Below are 16,372 nucleotides of genomic sequence, written 5' to 3' on the forward strand. Positions count from 1 at the left end.
AGTCATTCCAATAATAGCCTTTGCCTGAACTGCACTTTTCAGAAAAAAGTGAATCATCACTGACAATAGAGGCAGTGTTTTAAACACAGTGTGATACAAGTAATTCGCACATGGGCTGTGTTTCCTAGATGCTGTCTGAACAATTCTGAGTCACTATTAGAACTGTATGAACAGTGGAAAAAAATTATTCCAGAACATTTTCATACAAATCTGTATTTTTTTTATATTTTGCCATATCCAATCCCTATTGGTTATTTATCAACAAACACTCATGACAAACTGTTTTTCATTCATATAAATGTTTAAGGAATGACCGAACTTCATGAAAATACCATTATTTGCATACAAACAATGGTGTTCATGTGTGAATAAAGATACTCGCTATTTGTGCTGAAAATCTCCATAGATGTTAGTGGCTGAAAAAGAGCCAGTACAATATCTTGCATATACTTTTTCTTTTGATGTTGTATTATATGATACATTTCACTGGCATAATAAATAGTATTGTAGGGCTTTAGGATATAAGCCATTTTTTGCACAGTTCAAGTTATAAAGCTTTTGTAGTAGAAGGTCAGATCATAAATTCTCAAATCGCGCGGCAGCATGGTAAATTTGTTATGTTGCTGAGATAGTTCATGAAGAGAGTAAAGATAAAAGAACAAACCATTTACTTTTTAAAATAATTGTGAGTGACTTCTGTGCTCATAAAACTATTCCATCCCAAGCTAAACCCTTGTCTGATCGTTTTCATCCTTGAGAGAATTGTTACAATGCAGCAATCATAAATCCCTCTCAAACAGGGTTCAGAATAAAACACTAACAGGCCTTCGATTATATTGATACTGTCGGGGTCTGCTATAATTACAGATTTATTCAAATGCTAGTTTTAGGGCAGAATTGTCCTCAAAGAGCCACATGACAAATATCTTTATTCAAATATTCTTCTCTTCCTTTATGGGTGGAACTCTTTTGATGGCAATGGGAAATACACACACACACAGGGAAAGCCAACGGACTAAATCAAAATCTGCCATATAGATCAGAAAGGAGAAATTTCCCCTTTGCCTCCTACCACCCAGTTTTCTTCTTCAATGTAGAGTCACACCGTCCAGTATTGTGGTCAGACTAAAAGTTTGTTTTCCATTCTACATTTTGATGGATGTTGTAAAATGGGAATAGTACTGTTCTTAAAAACAAACAAACAAACAAATTTCCATGCAGTGGTATCTGAGATCTCACAGTTTTCCTCTATATTCTTCACAGGAATATATTCTTAATGGTGGGTTCTTAGATACCAAGGTTGCAATGACTGGAAAATGCTACTTTTAAATGGTGATTTCTTTAAAACTTTTTACTGGTGACTTCAGATATTTTGGAACACATTAGTAGCACAACACAAACTCACCACTGTAAAATGGTAAACCCCTTCATTTCTGATTGCATTTCACAGTATTTGTATAATCACATACCTGCATCCATACATTCCAGGGTGAAAGAAATATCATCAAGAGCAACTTCTGTGAGCTCATTCCCTCCCACTTCAGCTTCAAATGTGACTCTGAAAGGACTGTTGCTAGAGAGAACCACATTTGCATACGTCCACCTGCTTCCTTTATTTCCACTTGAAGACCACATCAAAATATGCATTCCATGTTCTTCAACAGTGTATACCTATTGACAATGAAACCCAGGAAATAAAATGTAATCAGCATGAAACTACAGAGAAGTACAGCTAGTTAGGTCAACCCAACAAAGTTTGAGGGCTCAGACAACTGGCTATGTAATACGGAGTCTTTTTGCTGTGGTTCATTACCTGGTTGGTGATGACTGAATATTGTGACATGGCCGTGGTGGTCTCAATCCAGTTTCTAGTAAACAGGAGTTCCCATAACAGAAAATGCTGCCAGAAGTTATTAATTGGGAAACCCTGCTGCCAGCCTTGGCCAGCATAGAAGCAGATCCAAAATCCATTGATGTCAAAGGAAATACTCAGCACAGAGGATGAATTGACCTCTCAATCCCTCAAACTGGTCCCTCTCTGTGTGAACTGAGGTGTGAGAGTATGTGAAGCTTTTAGATGTATAAATAGAGGACTTCAGTACCCAGTGGTTTCAATCTGGCATCTGTTAAAAACACTTTTAAAAAATTGCATTCAGTGATGCAATTTGCACTGCACTCAGTGATGGCAAATTGACTCGTATAAACTTAGTGATAAATGTCAGTGTAAAACAAAATCAAATATTAAAACAAACTACATGGAATGAATTTGCAGCAAAACAAAGCTATTGAACCAGTGCCACTCAAATACAACAGAAGGGCCCAATAAGTCTTGATATACTGTGATTTTTTAAAACCAATTTTACTCCATCAGCTGACCAGCAGGAGACACTGAAGCATTATATTTTTGGCATCTCAGATTGCCAGAAATTGTGAGTGTCACCATTGGGCCTGATATTCCTTCACTCTGGAGCTCATTTCCCAACCGAGGGTCCCTGATATGGCAATGAAACACACCTCTACCCCGATATAACGCGACCCTATATAACACGAATTCGGATATAATGCAGTAAAGAGGCACTCCGGGTGGGGCGGGGCTGCACACTCTGGCAGATCAAAGCAAGTTCGATATAACGCGGTTTCACCTATAAAGCAGTAAGATTTTTTGGCTCCCAAGGACAGTGTTATATCGAGATAGTGGTGTATAAAGAAAAGCAAAAGAATGAGAGCCAAGAAAACTCTGGCCTTAAATCCAGGTTGATTAATTGCATAACCTTCAATAAGTCACTTGACCTTCATGTCCCCCAACCAATTCAGTTGGATAATTGAGTTAAAAACCAACCAGGACCTTAAACAGATACTTTCTTTGAGCTTTACTGCATAAGAATTTTGAGACAAAATGTTATCAAAGCAGATATCTAGTGAAGCAGAGTCAGTCTCTGCTTCCAGCAGCTCTCTGCGGGTGTCTACCTTTCAGTCATCTTTAGATCAGTGAAAAACTGGCTGAGGAATGGAAGTAAATATCCATGTCAGGGGCATGCTTCACTATCTAAATGAGATTGAAATGGGCAGGACCAGTGGCATAACTCCCACCTGCTTGGAAGCCTCTACATAGGGGAGGAACGACTCCTTTGTGCAGCTGTTCTTATCAAGCATCAGTTGAAAAAGTCAAGTACTCACTAAAGGTGAAAGAGTGCTTGGTGGAGGGATCTTAGAGCTTTCCTCTGAGGGCAATTTAAGAAAAGAAATGATAACCAATAGGGTGAAAAATGATGTGGTGTTATTCCCTGAGGAATAGACTTCATACTCATAGATTTAGCAATCGTTTCACTGGATAGAATGCCACCTCCACTGGTGGAGAATACATGTCAATGAATATCTTTCATTTCTAGCAATGGACTGATTTGACTAGAAAAAAAGAGACACCAAATATAACTGAAGTGCATGTGTGTATTATTTATTGTATAAAAATATACACACACACACAAGTCTTCATGAATAGATGAGGGAAGCTAAATATAAAAAGGCTCCTATGACAAAGAATTCTTCTGGGGGGGGGGGGGGGGAAGGCCCATTTGGATAGCAAAGGATGACCAGAAGGCAGAACATTTGTTGTTTGTTCCCCATAGCATTTCTGGGATTTAGTCATTCATCTTTTTCCCAGGACTGTACTTTCTAATTGTCAGACTAAGTATATTTCTACACTTAGGGCTGAATGGAATTTTTAATGATCAGACACTTCTATACTTTCAGTTTCTTTATGTTTTTTGTTTGTAACCTCTTTCTTCTTCCAGCTGCCTCTTTTAAATTTCTATTTGTTGACAGGCAGGATATGTACTAACTTTCAGAACAACAATGCAAATTCTGCTCCTTGGCTGATATAATCATAGAAATATAAGGCTGGAAGGGACCTCCAAAGGTCATCTAATCCAATCCCCGGTGATGAGGCACAAACAAGTATAATCTAGACCATCCCTGACAGGTGTTGGTCTAGCCTGTTTTTAAAAAACTTCCAATGATGGGGATTCCACAACCTCCCTTGGAAGCCTATTCCAGAGCTTAACTACCCTTCTAGTTAGAATGTTTTTCATAATATCTAACCTAAATCTCCCTTGTTCAAGCCCATTATGTCTTGTCCTACCTTCGGTTGACATGGAGAAAAATTGATCATAGTCCTCTTTATAGCAGCCCTTAACATATTTGAAGACTAATCTGGTCCCCCCTCACTCTTCTTTTCTCAAGACTAAACATGCCATTTTTTTAAACCTTTCCTTATAGGTCAGGTTTTCTAAACCTTTCTTCATTTTTGTTGCTTTCTTCTGAACTCTCTTCCATTTGTCCACATATTCCCTAAAATGTGGTGTCCAGAATTGGACATAATACTCTAGCTGAGGCCTCACCAGTGCTGAGTCTAACAGGACAATTACTTCCTTTGGTGTACATACAACTCTCCTGTTAATACACCCCCAAATGAAGTTAGCCTTTTTTACAGCTGCATCACATTGTTTATTCCCAATTTTGTAGTTACGCATTGGATTTTTCCTTCCTATGAGAAGTACTTTCCACTTGTCTTTATTGAATTTTATCTTGTTGAATTCAGACCAATTCTCCAATTTGTCAAGGTCATTTTAAATTCTAATCCTGTTCTCAGCAAATCACTGATAATTACTCTTTGAGGCTGGTCTTTCAATCAGTTGTGCACCCATCTTTTAGTACGTTCATCTAGACCACATTTCCCACTCCCCTTCTCCAATCTTCTGGGACCTCACACATCCTCCAAGAGTTCTCAAAGATTATTGCTAATGGTTCTGAGATTGTTTCTGCTAGTTTCTTTGGTACCCTAGGATGAAATTCAGCAAGTCCTCCCAACTTGAATATATCTAACTTATCTAAATATTCTTTAACCTGTTCTTTCCCTATTTTGGTTTGTGTTCTTTCCCCCCCCTTGTTGTTAATATTAATTATGTTGAGTATCTGGTCACCATTAACTTTTTCAGTGAAGACAAGCAAAATAGCATTAAACATCTAGATGTTATCAAGTATTAGCTCTCCTTCCTTGCTAACTAGAAGATCTAAACTTTCTTTCATCTTACTCTTGCTTCTAGTGTATTTAAAGAATCTCTTCTTATTGTCTTTTATGTACCTTACTAGGTGTAACTCATTTTGTGAGTTAGCTTTTCTGATTTTGTTCCTATACGCATGTGCTATTCTTTTGTATTCCTCCTTAGCAATTTGTCCATGTTTCCACTTTTTGTAGGTTTCTTTAATTACCTGAAAATCAAAAAAGGGGTTCCTGGTGGAGCCATATTGGCCTTTTACTATTCTTCACCTAAGTAGCCTAGCCAGCCTCTACCAACTCAGGATCTAGAATCCCAGTCTCTCCCTGAATTTTATCTTCTGCCTTCTGCTGCTTTCAGTTCTGGAGTGGACAAAAGTAATGTACGCTGGGACTCAGAACACAGGCTTTTTTTCCTGAGCTCTGGATTTAAAATTTTAGTGGAGAAGTATCAGAGAGGTTTTTTGGTAAAAGCTTCAGATTAGAAAAATCCCGCTTTGATGTACAATAAGTTTCCTATTCTACATATTTCATGTGTGGCTCATGACTGCATTCCTCCAACTTAAAACTGGTGGAATTCCACTGAAAAAAATGGAGCAATGTTAACGTAAAGCTGGAGTAACCCAATGGGGAGCCAGATTCTATGTTTCTTGATGTAGAATTACCTGAATTTCTCTGAGGATGGCCAGTATTCTGGGTAAGGCACTAGAATGGGATCTGCGAGATCTCTGTTCAATTCCCTGCTCTGCCACAGTTTCCAGTATGACCTTGGACAAGTCATTTAATCTAGCTGCCTCAGGTCCCCATCTGTAAAATGGTGGTAATAATACTTCCTTTCTCCAATCCTTTGTGTGTGTAGACTGTAACCTCTTCAGGGTAGGGACTGTCTCTTGTGATGCATTTGGATAATGCCCAGCACAATGGGTCCCATTCTCACTTGAGACCTCTACAAAATACCATAACATATATATATATATATATATATATATATATATATATATATATATATATATATATATATACACACACACAATATGGAAAAGTTTTGATTCTGATTTATTTCAGCAATTACCCAAGAGGTTCAGAAAAATGTGAACCTCAATTAGAACTCTGGGGTTCTTTACCTGCAATGTAGGTGTTATTCTCTCCGGGGTAAGTGGCTCCAATATGCCCATAGCGAGTGAAGAGGATAACTGACAGATTGCAATGTTGCATTCTTTGCCAGAGCCTCCCACCACAATAAGAACCCAATGTGTCTTGCTGTTCAAGACCTAGATGCAGTCTCAGTCTTTATGCTCAGTGTATACAGACAGCACAAGGATGAGATTTGTATGTGGCCCCTACACAGGGATACACAGAGCACAACCACTGCTTAAGGCTAATGTTGACAGAGTCATTAGCCTCTGCAGAAGAGGGAAGTGGAGGAGGGACAGAGCAATACTCCTCCCATTCTATATGAGCGGAGATGGACTCATACATGGAGGAGCACAGATAGTACCCAGTACAGAAGAGTCACTTTGGCCCATGTTTCCCAGACCCCCAGGAGGAATTATGCTTGCATAGTGCTCAGTGCCCCAAGAGACTCTAGCCCTTCCACATACTGTGAGTTGTGCCATAAAGGTGCACACTACCCCTGTGTGTCCACAGCTGATTATTTAACAGATGGAGGGATGAAAGGGGATCAGACTATAGCCACTATAAACCTGGATAGTGAAAGTACAGTTCCCTAACTACCAGGTTTGGGAAGGGTCAGGCTGTCACTGTGCTTCTGAGAAGTCAGTGATAATAATTTAATTATTGGCAAAGTTTCTGGTTTGCATCATTATTTAAAATAAGAAACAAACCACATGTCTGGCATGAGCTAGTAAAAATGCCCATCTCACCTAAATCATCATGGACAATAAACCAAGTGAGAGAAATCAAGTTAGCGATGCTTTTATTGCAAAATATTCCTTATGAAATGTTTGAAACTGCAGATATCTATTAATACATAGTACAGTGGGTTTTTTTTTTAAAGAATCTACCATTTGTAGATCTGTGAGATGAATGTGTCAGTGAGGCTCTGCTCTATGATTCTTAGTTCTTCTGCAAGGTGCCTTTGCACCTGCTTCATTTGTATTCTGGTGTGGGAACTGAATTCTTTAGCAAATCCCATTGCTTTGTTTTACAATTTCGACTCAGTTCTAATTCTCTGAAGTGTGCGCTGCCTGGTAACGGTTTGCTAATTCTTTTTTCACCAACTATAAATTTTTGGGAGAGGGGCACATACTTCTGAAAGACAAGGGAATGTAAACTGCTACTCTTTCTTTAGTCACCAGCTGCTGCAGCACACAAGGCTCTTCCATGCCTTCTTGCTGGCTTTTAAATATATTTTTTTTAAAATAACATATTATCTTATGTGATTGATCTTACCTGACTAACAGTTGTCATGATGGAAGAATCTGTATTCCATCTGGAAGGTTAATTACATGATTTTCTGTATATCTGAGAACCTGGCAGATCTATAGGTTGCATGGCAAGAAGTGTGCTGTCTCAGGTAACTATGAACTCATTTTATAATCTCTGATTATTCCCCCCATATATCCTGTATTCTCCAGTCATGAAACTAGGAGTACCCGAGTCTTGTGAAAGGCAACCACACATGTTCATTTTATTGTGAGCCACAACCCAGTTTTAATTGAGAAAAATGACCGCTGACTTTAATATAGAATGATGACATCTTTTTTGTACCACATTCTTGCAAGTTCATGTCTTCAGAATACCCATGTCTTTTGTTCTACTGTAACTGGTAGTATACCTTTCCTCCTCATGCTGAATCAACATGATTTAAAGCAGTGTAGGGTGACCAGATGACAGGAAGAAAATATCGGGACACAAGGGGGGGGGGGGAGGGGGGGTCACTGGCGGAGCAAAAAAAAACAAAAAACCGAGTGCTGCCGGTGTAAGGACACAAACAGCTCCCTCTCCCAATTCCCTACTGTGACCCAGTGCTGCTGGCAGTCGGGGGCGGGAGCTGAGAACAGCCCAGGGCTGCCGGCAGTCAAAGGAGATTATGCACCCTTCCTTAGGTATGCATACCTTCAGCCTCTGGTTTTTAGGAGGGGGGGGGGGAGAGAAACCAACAGAGAACAGCTGAGTGCTGCCGGCAGTCAGAGGAGAAGGAAAAAAAAAGCCGAGAACAGCTGAGTGCTGCCGGCAGCCCGGCAGAGAAAAAAAAAAAAAAAAAAAAAAAGCGGAGTGCAGCGTCCCGACCGAAGATCAATCGGGACGCGGGACAAATGCCTAAATATCGGGACGGTCCCGATTTTATCGGGACGTCTGGTCACCCTAAAGCAGTGCCTCCTGCCAGACTGCAAGAAGTGAGATCACTAACACAGTAATATGAGATGTGCCTGTATACAAAGTGAACAAGAATGGCAGGAACTGATATAACATTATATTTGGGGTTCACAGTGGGAATCCGATTCAGGTTCTGTCCTTCTGAAGGCCTAGCCTCTTCCTTACTTCCCTGAATGTAATGTAGTGTGCAGGGGCGGCTCCAGGCACCAGCGCAGCAAGCGCATGACTGGGGCGGCAAGCTGTGGCGGGCGGCCTGCCGATTGCTGTGAGGGCAGCAGTCAGGCGGCCTTCGGCAGCGTGCCTGCTGGAGGACCGCCGGTCCCGCGGTTTTGGTGACAGGCATTCTGAAGCCGCAGGACCAACAGATCACTTGCAGAAATGCTGCCGAATCCGCGTGACCGCAGACCGCCCGCAGGCATACCGCCAAAGGCCGCCTGACTGCCGTGCTTGGGGAGGCAAAAACCATAGAGCTGCCCCTGGTAGTGTGGAACATCTGATTTGCCAAAGTAATTAGATGAATTAATTAAGCAAAGTTCACTGATTACATTGCCTACCACCCACTATAACATTGAAAATAAATTGTAATCCAATGTCTCTATGTTTTTAAATAATAATAGTAATGCAAAACCCATTAGTCATTTTTAGTGAATTTACTGCATTCTAGTTCATAGCAACCTCTGTTAATATTAACTGCCTGAACAATCCAGAAAGTTGAAATATTGGAACTATATTGTCAGATGGGGAATTAATTTAGTTTTAACTCTCCATGGTATGACAATGTGTGGAATAAAAGCTGAACAGGAAGAATGTTGAATAGTGAAACTGTAATTGCTTTACTCCTCTCCATACAAATAGACTCAAATGGAGCAAAAAGGACTGAAGAAAAAACTTTAAAAGAGAAGCCAACTGTTTTATGAGAGATTGTGCTTAATACTTTGGTTCCTCCAAGCTCTCTCCTGCTCTGCATAAACATGGGTAAATAGCTATCCAAATCTACAAAGAAATGCATTGTTTTTATTTGTACGGGTAAAGTAATGTAATTTAACTGAATTGACCTGAAACTACTCCTGTGAACAGAGAAATTGCCATACTAGCTTAGATCAGTGGTCTGTCTAGTCCAGAATTATTTCTCCCTCAATGTCTACTACCACATACTTGAGGAAGATGAAAGAAACCCCATACTGGAAAATTATGGAACAACTTGCTTAGACTGAGATACCTGTAACCCATCTGAAGGCCTAGGCCACTTCCTTGCTTCCCTGACCGTAATATGCAGTAGAACTTTTGGTAGTTGAAGATAGCAGTTGGCTAATACCCTGAAGTATGAGGGCTCATCTCCCTTATAAATGTTTTACCCTATCTAATGCAATTACCTTTATAAACATCTAATTAATAATTTTTAATACTACCTAAGTGCTTCTCCTCAGTGAAATGAAATCTTTTGGCAATAAGTTCCACAAGTTAACTATGCATTGTGTAAAAATGTGCCTGTTTTCAATTTTCCCTTTTCACTTCCATTGAATTTTCTTGCACTGTAAAGGGGTAAACAGGATCACCCAATGTGCCTTTCTTTACCATTCATTATTTTGTATGCCTCTAACATATCTCCTCACTAAACCACAGTCCCAGTCTTTTAAATCTGTCTTCTTCTGGAGTATCCATGACTTGAGTCACTTTAAACTCCCATCTCTGGACTATATCCTATGAGATAGAGTAATCAGAACTGAGCAGAACATTTCAGGTGGTGGATGTACCATTAACTCTCATAATAGCATTATAATATTCTATCTCATTTTGCAGACATCCTAACATGGCTTGCTTTTTTTTTTACCTCCACTGCAAACTGAGCAGAAGTTTTCACTGAGCTGTTCACAGTGATTGTTTGATTTTTTTTTCCTGAGTGATTTGCCTCTTAAAAAAAATTGCTTGCTGCTGAATCAGATCACCTATTAGATGGCACGAGGGAAGGACACAATCAAAGATACATTGTCTTCAGTGTGCAACTTTTTCAAGAGAAAGAAAATATGTGTATAATTTTTGATGAACTAGTTCTGTCTGGTATGAATTTTACTGTTATGTGCTCCCACATGAAAGGCCTAGTCCTGAAGGAGATAAAGCACAGAACCTTACTCCTGTGCAGGAGTAAGGGTTCATGTTTATGGTTCCCTTTGTGGAATTGTGGCCTAAAAGTTTAACTCATGTAGTTTAATAAATGATCACAGAAATGCAGGTTTTATGTGGCCTCCTGCTACCCGACTCATAGGTCATATATTTAGACATACAAATTACTTCTAAGGGCTTGTCTTCACTACTGGGGTAAGTCGATCTGCTACTCCAGCTACGTGAATGACGTAGCTTAGGTTGATTTATCCCAGTGTCTTGACTGGTGCTGTGTTGAGGAGAGATGCTCTCCAGTCGAATTGCCTTACTCTTCTTGGGGAGCTGGAGTACTGGAGAGTGCTCTGCCATTGATTTAGTAGGTCTTCACTAGATCCGCTAAATCGACACGTGCTTCATTGATTGCAGCAGTGTTGATCTCCTCAGTAGTGAAGACAAGTCCTAAACATTTAGTAATGCTTACATGACTGAAAACTTCAGTCCAGCAGAAGTTCTTTATGAAAATAAAAGTAAAATCTGGGGCGTGCACACTATAATGTTCAGGAAACATGTAATTAAACAAACCCTAGTCTAAAAATGTAAAATCAAAATACTTAAATAAAAGATTCAGAAGTAAACACTATTTGCCTTTTACTTTAATATAATCTGGATAATCACAAAGCACAGAAATCGCTGACCTTTACCTGGGGGGGGGAAGGATAGCTCAGTGGTTTGAGCATTGGCCTGCTAAACCCAGGGTTGTGAGTTCAATCCTTGAGGGGGCCACTTAGGGATCTGGGGCAAAATAAGTACTTGGTCCTGCTAGTGAAGGCAGGGGGCTGGACTTTCAAGGTCCCTTCCAGTTCTAGGAGATGGAATATCTCCATTTATTATTATTATAACTCTTTTTCTCAATTAACTTTACTAAGCAAAACATATCAGAGTGTGTGGGTGTGCAGACACACACATGTGTAAGTGGTAAAATAAGAAAGCAGCATTTGATGATGGAGAGCAGAAGTTTAAAAAAGTTTCAGAATTACAGAACTGTAACATTTCTGTATAAGAATTTCTTAGAAGTTCAAGCTGACTATCTGAAACTAGTATCCCTGGAAACTGTACAGCTTTGAGAAATGTTTTTGTTAAATGCTTGGTATAAATGCTCAGTTTAATGCACTGATTTTTAATTAATTGCTGCTTCTACTGATTAGATATTACATAGTATACTGGGAGGTTACTATTATTTATTTTTTGGTGGCGTCAAGAAGCCCCAATTGAAATCAGAGCCCCAATGCCTATACATTGTGAATAAACATAGTAAGAGACAGTCCCTTGCCCTGAAGAGCTAACAGTCTAAGTAAGACAGAAAAACAGTGGGAAAAGGAAGTGGTATAATTCCTATTCTACAGATCTAGAACCAGGACAGAGACATGCAGGCCCAGATCCTCAAAGGTATATTGATTTCAAGGGAAGTTAGGAATGCAAATACCTTTGGGCCTAAGTGGCTTGCCCAAGGTCAAACAGGAAGGTGGTGCCAGAATGAATCAGTATTAGAACCCAGGCCTACTGCATTCCAGATTCCAAGTCAACATGACCATCTTTTCTATCTTCTAACACAGGGGTTCTCAAACTTCATTGCACTGCAACCCCCTTCTGACACTGCAACCCCCTTCTAAACGATCCTGGGAGGGGGGACCAAGTCTGAGCCCTGCTGCCCTGTGTGTGTGTGTGTGTGTGTGAGAGAACAAAGCCAGAACCTGAGCCCCGGCCCCTGGGTGCGGGGGACAAAGCCCCAGGGCTTCAGCCCCACACAGGGGGCCTGTAACCTGAGCCCCGCCATCCAAAGCTGAAGCCCTCAGACTTCAGCTTTGGCCCCAGGCAGTGGAGCTTGGGCTTCAACTTCAGCCCCAGGCCCCAGAAAGTCTAACACCAGCCCTGGCGAGCCCATTAAAAAGGGGCCCTGACCCACTCTGGGGTCCCAACTCACAGTTTGAGAACTGCTGTTCTAACACATTTCAGACAGTTCAATTAATCTGTATTGAATTTTGTTTTTTGTCACATGTAGTATGATTGACATTATCTCTATTTTCACATTTCCAAACTGACATAAACACACACCCCATTTTAACTGCGTATAGCATGTTTCAGGATTATTGTGTTATATAAACTGGAAATAGCACTTATTTTATGTTGAGGATAGAAGCATGCAAAGCAGAAAAGTGTTGCTGTTCAGTAAGATTGGGTGCAGTGACTAGATGAGACTCACATATGTACTAATGGGATTTCCAGTGAAATCAGGACTAAAGCAGAGTTGTCAGTATTGATCTTGTCAATACAGAAAGGTTGGGTTAGGAACCGGCAACCAAGCAGAGATTAAACAAAGCTAATATAGCGTTGAGATTTAAACCATTCAAAACACAAGAAACACAACTATTAATATTGGATATTTAAATAGTAGTACTTTTTCCTCTTACCTTTAAAGTTCCTGTTTGCCTGGAATCACACAGCCAGAACCAGAACCGGACTCTACACACTCCGAGGCTTGCTGGGAAGAGTTTTGTGGTAATTATCCTTGCTCTATTTCCTTCCTGCTGGGCAGATGAGTTGACATACAAAAATTGTTGTCCATTGCCTTAAAATGAATAAAAATATTCTTTGAATACTACTCATACTTAAGAGCATAAGCCATGATAGATAAATTGATAGGTAGCTAGTTAAATAGTGAGCACAATAATATATCTTATCAGATCCAAATATATATGTACACATAGGCCAAGGGTCTGATAACACATGTATATATTATTAACACATACATATTTTACAAATTTACTTCTTAAACCCTCCTAAAGCCACTTTTGCTATTCAGCCACCTCCTTGGCCCTAGCTCTGTTGCAAATGAAAGAAATTAGTAGAGGTGGACATGAACACATTGGGGATGTTCAGAACTGAATGCAAATTCATCTCTAAAAGAAACACTGTGTTCTAAAAAAGGTTTGAGATAGTGATTTCTACCTATGAAAGTCATTGTTCTTTTGAAAGGGGTTTTGCTAGTACTAGAATTAACAATAGCTCCAAGTTATGTTACCTGTACATTGTTCTTCATGTAAGCGGGGAAACTTGAAGGTTTTTGGACTGTCACAGGGTGACTGGCCCCTTTAAATGAAGTAGGTCCAACTCCGTTGTGCCAGAACAGGTGCTCCCAGTTTGACCAATTAAGAGGAGGGGGGCAGAATGGGGGTTATAAAGAGCCAGGGTGTTACTTGGGGAGCAGGGAGAGCCCTGTGAGGGGCTGCCAGCATCCCCTGTGAGAGGAGGCAGTAGGAACCTGCTGGGGGAAAAGACCTCCAGTAGAAGGCCATGGGAAGTGGTGCTCAGTTAAAATAGCCTGGAAGAAGTCCTGAAGTAGGTCCTGAATGAGGAGGGACTGAGAGGGACAAAGAGGAAAGTCCTCTGGGTGGGTTGAGGAACTGTGATTGTGAGGTTTTTGCCTGTGTTTGGAACATAAAACTGTCTGGAAAAGAAACTCTGGGTGTGGCAATGGATCCTTCATGGGCTGGAGACAAGCAGCACCTTACATGAACATAATTCACTAAAAGACTTACCAGTAAATCTTTACCACTAAACCAGAGATGTAGCACTGTACATTAACAGCTCTATAGAATATGAGTAACATGACCCATTGCCTGGTTTTAAATAGGTCTGATTTCTTTTGAATGCACTTACCCTTTTTTCCTTTAGAGCGGCTCTCTCTTTACTAGAAGAGAGTATATTGGTATTGATATATTAGTAATATTTCATCCTAGTATAACCTAATGACAAACATCTCTCATTTTCATAATGGTTGTAAAGTGTCTGTAATCACTAAAGCCTTATTCCAAACACTTCACTTCCATACAAACATTCCCTCTAAAATACAGTGGTCACCACAAAAAAGCCAGCATTGCCACCAGCTATCACACAATGGCATCTGATATGCCACAGTAGTCTCTTTTCTCCAGAATAGCATTGCTCTAGCAGTGTAAATGGACCTTAAAATGGAGGTCAGCCTCACTTAGGGCTTCTTTAAAGAGTGATGTAAAGGGCCTTAGTGTGATGGAGAACTCACGCTGCTATCTCTCAGGGCTTGTCTTCATTACCAGGGAGATCGATGCTGCTGCAATCAATGCAGTGGGTGTCGATTTAGGGGGTCTAGCGAAGACCCGCTAAATTGACAGCAGAGCACTCTCCAGTCCAGTACTCCACCTCCCCAAAAAGAGTAAGGTAAGTAGACCAGAGAATGTCTCTCATCAATGCAGGGTAAGTCGACCTAAGCTACGTTGACTCCAGCTACGTTATTCACACAGCTGGAGTAGCATACCTTAGGTCGACTTACTCTGGTAGGGAAGACAAGCCCTCAGATGCCACTCACTGTGTACTGTTGTCACTTTCCTTCACTTGACTTCTTAATACTGATTGCTGTAAAAAAATTCAGTCAAAAGTCTAAAGGACTATTATAGAATAGAATTCACTTTTGACTTTGGCACATGACAAGGTTGTTGTGAGCTTCACAGCGGTGTCAACTCCTAAAAGAGATGGAAATGACTTTGCACCAATCAGTAGCTAAATTTTACATAAACATATTCACAAAATAACAGTAACACACAATGTGTAATTATATAACCTTCCAAGTACATTTGTTTTAAGCAACAAACACTTTTTGATCAAGCAAGCTCTCTTAAAATCCCATTTTCAAACATTTACATAGCTCAATTGCTCAGGTAAGACAAACTATTTTTGTTCTGGTGGCAGCAGCAAGAAAGGTCAGGGTAATTCTCCTCTGGAGGATAAAATTCAGAATTTTTCAAACGAAGGAGTACACAGAATACTCTTTCTTGTTTAAACACAATCAGCTACAAGCATATTCAGAATCACAATAGTAGTGTGTCCCAGCCCTTAATGGGCTCTTCTAAACCTTTTGGTACATAATTGGCTAACAAGTTGCAAAATCAAATTGATAGGTTCCCTGTGAGTTTGGAGAAACTTCTAGGGCAATTACAAGTAGATTAATATGATCTAATTAAGACAGGCTTTTAGCAACACAACAATAAGATTTTCCCTGGAAGGAGGACTTCACTGTCCATGGTGGACAGTTTCTCCAGTGATGTCTTGCATCATTTCTGCAGTTAACAGTACACCACCATGCAGTAATATCTATTTCTCAAAGCGCCACTCTCCCTACCTTAAAGGTGAGCTTGGGTCCCATCTGCCTTGTGCTGGCCCCTGCCATGAGGCCTCACATTTGAACTCTTGCATACTCTTGCTAGTTTGTGGTTGAATTTGGGGCTGTCCAAATTCCAGTTTCATATGTTCTGGGATTTGGAGTATTCCAAACTCCATTGTGCACCACATTGTCCAACAATTCAAGTGTGAGGCATCATGCCAAGGTGAGGCGTAGGTGTTATGCAGCTGACCTAGAAGATCATGTTTAAGGAAGGTGGAGCTGGGGTTCTGCAAAGAAAATGGTGATAATAGAGGGTGGAGGAGGAGGCATGGAAGAAATATTGGAAGGAAGAATTAATATTCTAGAGAGGGAGGCAAGACCCATGGCGAGGACCAGTGAATAGTAACATATACCTATTCCACCCCATCTCAGACAACACAAACACACTTATTTGCCAAACCTTCCCAGATACCCTAGGGACAAGCAAGCCCAACCAGTCCCCTTTTCTGGAAATCCCAAACTCTTTTGCAGCCTCATGACAACTCTGGTTTAACTCCTCCCTGCTAATTATTACTGTTGTTATGATCCTAGTGCCTAGAGGACCCAAATAAAGTTGGGGCCCCATTGTGCTAAAGTGATGTACAAATACATATTAAGAAAGAGGCCCTGCTCCAAAGAGCTACTGA

The 16,372-nt window shown here is 40.4% G+C and overlaps 1 protein-coding gene across 1 annotated transcript in view; it reads right to left on the reverse strand.

Moving 5' to 3' along the window:
• MALRD1 (MAM and LDL receptor class A domain containing 1) overlaps positions 1–16,372 on the reverse strand; it is a 423,509-nt gene that overhangs the window by 99,162 nt on the left and 307,975 nt on the right. Inside the window, exons 34-35 of the mRNA XM_065582996.1 lie at positions 12,961–13,118; positions 1,470–1,671 (exon numbers count right to left, since the gene is read on the reverse strand). Of these exons, the coding sequence (XP_065439068.1) occupies positions 1,470–1,671; positions 12,961–13,118 (360 nt within the window). The remainder of the gene's footprint in view (positions 1–1,469; positions 1,672–12,960; positions 13,119–16,372) is intronic.

This window comes from Chrysemys picta, chromosome 2 (genome assembly GCF_011386835.1).
Source record: "Chrysemys picta bellii isolate R12L10 chromosome 2, ASM1138683v2, whole genome shotgun sequence".
Lineage (NCBI taxonomy): Eukaryota > Metazoa > Chordata > Testudines > Emydidae > Chrysemys > Chrysemys picta.